Source organism: Asparagus officinalis, chromosome 4, assembly GCF_001876935.1.
Source record: "Asparagus officinalis chromosome 4, Aspof.V1, whole genome shotgun sequence".
Lineage (NCBI taxonomy): Eukaryota > Viridiplantae > Streptophyta > Magnoliopsida > Asparagales > Asparagaceae > Asparagus > Asparagus officinalis.
Window position 1 is genome coordinate 53053438 of NC_033797.1, and position 3169 is coordinate 53056606.

General features: G+C 33.1%; 1 protein-coding gene across 1 annotated transcript in view; it reads left to right on the forward strand.

Annotated features, from left to right (window-relative positions):
• LOC109838714 (uric acid degradation bifunctional protein TTL-like) overlaps positions 1–1005 on the forward strand; it is a 3550-nt gene extending 2545 nt beyond the window's left edge. Inside the window, exon 3 of the mRNA XM_020407136.1 lies at positions 364–1005. Within this exon, the coding sequence (XP_020262725.1) occupies positions 364–827 (464 nt within the window). The 3' untranslated portion in view covers positions 828–1005. The remainder of the gene's footprint in view (positions 1–363) is intronic.

The following is a 3169-nucleotide window of genomic DNA, read 5'->3' on the forward strand; positions in this document are numbered from 1 at the left end:
AAGATTGGGTAGGAAATAGCTTTCATTTGCAAGTCACAGAATAAGCCAAAAGCCGCTGGAATGTCATTTCCCGTATTGGAACACAAAAGTATATATTTATTTCTTGTTTTTACTTTTAGCAGCAACAACTTGTGCAAAGTCTTGAAATTAAATTTCTAGGATACACATTTTTACTCTTCAGTTTATTACGGATTAATTTTTACTTCCATGATCTTGAAATCTATGTCAAAGTTTCTGTTTAAATTCTCTTATGAGTCTGAATTTTATTTATTTCGTGCTCTTATACCAAATACTCTTTCTTCTCATTTCCATATTTGCTTAGTATATTTAGTCCTGACATGACATTTCTCTTAACGGAAAAAGCTCGTATAGGCATAATTGCAGCACATCTTAATGCTGATGCTAAGGCCTCTACAGATAAAGCTCCTGAAATTTCAGTCAGCACCAGCCGAACTCGCCCTCCCATCACAACCCATGTCTTGGATGTTGCTCGTGGGTATCCAGCACCAGGCCTCGAGGTTCACCTTGAGATGTGGAAGGAAACACACAGAGCTCCTTCATTCACAGAGCGAGATTCCACTGGATGGGTGCTTCTAGGATCTTCAGTCACAAACACTGATGGTCGGAGTGGTAATTTATTGGATATTACAGATTTCGTCACACCAGGGTTTTACCGTATTAGTTTTAATACGGGTATGTACAATACCTCAGGATTCTTCCCTTATGTTAGTGTTGTGTTTGAGGTCAAGGAGTCGCAGAAATCAGAGCATTTCCATGTGCCTCTGCTTCTTTCGCCCTTCTCGTTTTCTACATATCGCGGGAGCTAGGTTAAGAGTCTGGTGTATTTGGTTTAAGCTTGGAACGAATAAAAGTTTGGTCCAGTGTGGGAGTTACTGGTAAAAGATCATGTAACGATAGAACCTGTGATGTATCTGCAACATAATGGAAATATTAACCTCAGCAGAGTCTTGCTGCTGGTGGTTTATGTTGTGTTTGCTTTTTGAATTTTGTTTTGTTTTTTCATTTTTCATTTATTTTTATTTTTATTTTTATTTATGTAACCTGGATTCAAGTTTCTATTATATTTGCTTCAGCAACCGACACGTCATCGAGCACCCTATTCTCGAACAGCTGCTAGAACATTGATGAGAATAATGGTGATATCTAGCTGTTTGAATCAGAAGAATACATATGTGGGTAAATATCAGAAAACCCCGCTCAACCTTGGACAATTGCTGGAAAACCGCCATAACCTCCAAATATTGAAAAAAAAAACCCATTAACTATAAAGATTATCACAATGCCCTCTTTAACTTGCAGATTTTATCAACAAAACCCCTTTAGCTTGGAAATTTATAAGAAAAAAATTATAAAATTTTAAAGTTAAAAGAGGATTTTTGTTAACCCCTAATTGAAGGAGTGTTTTTGATATTTTGAAAGTCAAGGGCGTTTTCTCATAATTGTCCAAAGTTGCTGTGGGGGTGGGGGTTATGATATTTAGCCTACGTGTAATATCGATCATGCTATATTTCCTTTAAGTATTTTTTTAACCTTTGTTTTTTAGATGGGGATGTTTGACAATCTGAAAGTGAATTTAAAATATATAAGTTACTTTTTTTTGCAAATGACTTTTACATCTATGTCAGCACGCAAGCGAAATACAATGTTTGTTTGGAAAAATTAAATTATTATCGAAAGTGCAATGTAAAGATGACGTGACAAAATAAGATTAATTAGAAAGTATAATTAAAATTATTTAATTAAATTAGTTACCTTTTTGTCACTTTTATGTGACTTCACCATTTTTTTAGGGGAAGTCAAAATTGTATTAAATCATATGTGGCAACTTTCTTGCATCTCACTTTCATAACCACTTACATGAAAACAAACATCTTAATTGTTAAATGAAAATAACTTTCTCACTTTCATCTTTCACTTGCATGCAAACAAACACCCACTAAAAGAAAGGAGCTCGCCAACTAGGTAGGTGGAGAGTGTGTAATCACCATAATCTTTACCTTTTATTTTAATCTCAAGGGGTTGTGATAAAGCTACATAGAATTTACACTATCACAATAATAATTTTCACAATAGTGATTTTTGAGATAATTGTGATTTTTAAGATAATATTCAAAACATAATAGATTCGTCTCACTCCTTGAATTTGAAAAAGAGGGTAAATGTTAGGGTAATTAAACATTCTCTAATTACCACATTGGGAGAATCCGAATCCACACAGATATCATTTAATCTTTATTTTTATTAATACCACAAAATAAATCAATTAGGCCCCGTTTGGCAAAGGGATAAGGAAGAGAGGTTAAATAGAATGATTGATGTACTTAGCTCATTCGATAATCTGAAAGACTAAATTATTAACCCGTTAAATAAGTTTTATTTTAGCCCTTGTGATCAATTTTAGTGTTTGGGAATAACAATGATTTTGACTATTGTTAAATAAGTTTTATTTTAGCCCTTGTGATCAATTTTAGTGTTTGGGAATAACAATGATTTTGACTATTTTCTTTATAATTAGAAGGGTTAACTCTTAATTCTTCTAAATAGGAGTATTAATAAACCCTTCATTTTGAGGGGTTAACTCATTTTAATCCCTCTAAAGGGGTTAGCTTAACCCTTTTATATTTTTTGTGTTTGACAAATTATAGAGGGTTAACTCATTTTAACCATTGTATAAATTTTTTGTGGTTGGCGGGTTAAAAAGGGATTAAGTCTCCTTAACCTCTCACTTGACTTTTTGCCAAATGGTACCTTATGGAAAATATTAACGCCAATCCATTTATAGCACAACAAAATCTGATCGGAAACTAAAGTACTTACGTATACACGGACTTGTCCTCAAGAAAAAATACTTTCCATTTATAGCTCATCCCTCGTCCCCGATACTGTCCATACGGCCATACGGGTATGCGGTGGCAGCTTTTGGTTTCATTCACTGTGTAGTCCCCAAAATGGAAAAGCTTTCCTTCGGCTTTATTTACACTGGTATAATGCACAAGTTTTGCACATGAATATTTTTTTATTTAATACTATATTATTTAATAAATTATATACAAACATTTTACAGAGTTACTTTATTACACTATGATTAAAAAATTCAAGTTATACTATGATTAGTACTTATACTATTATTAACATACATTTAATAATT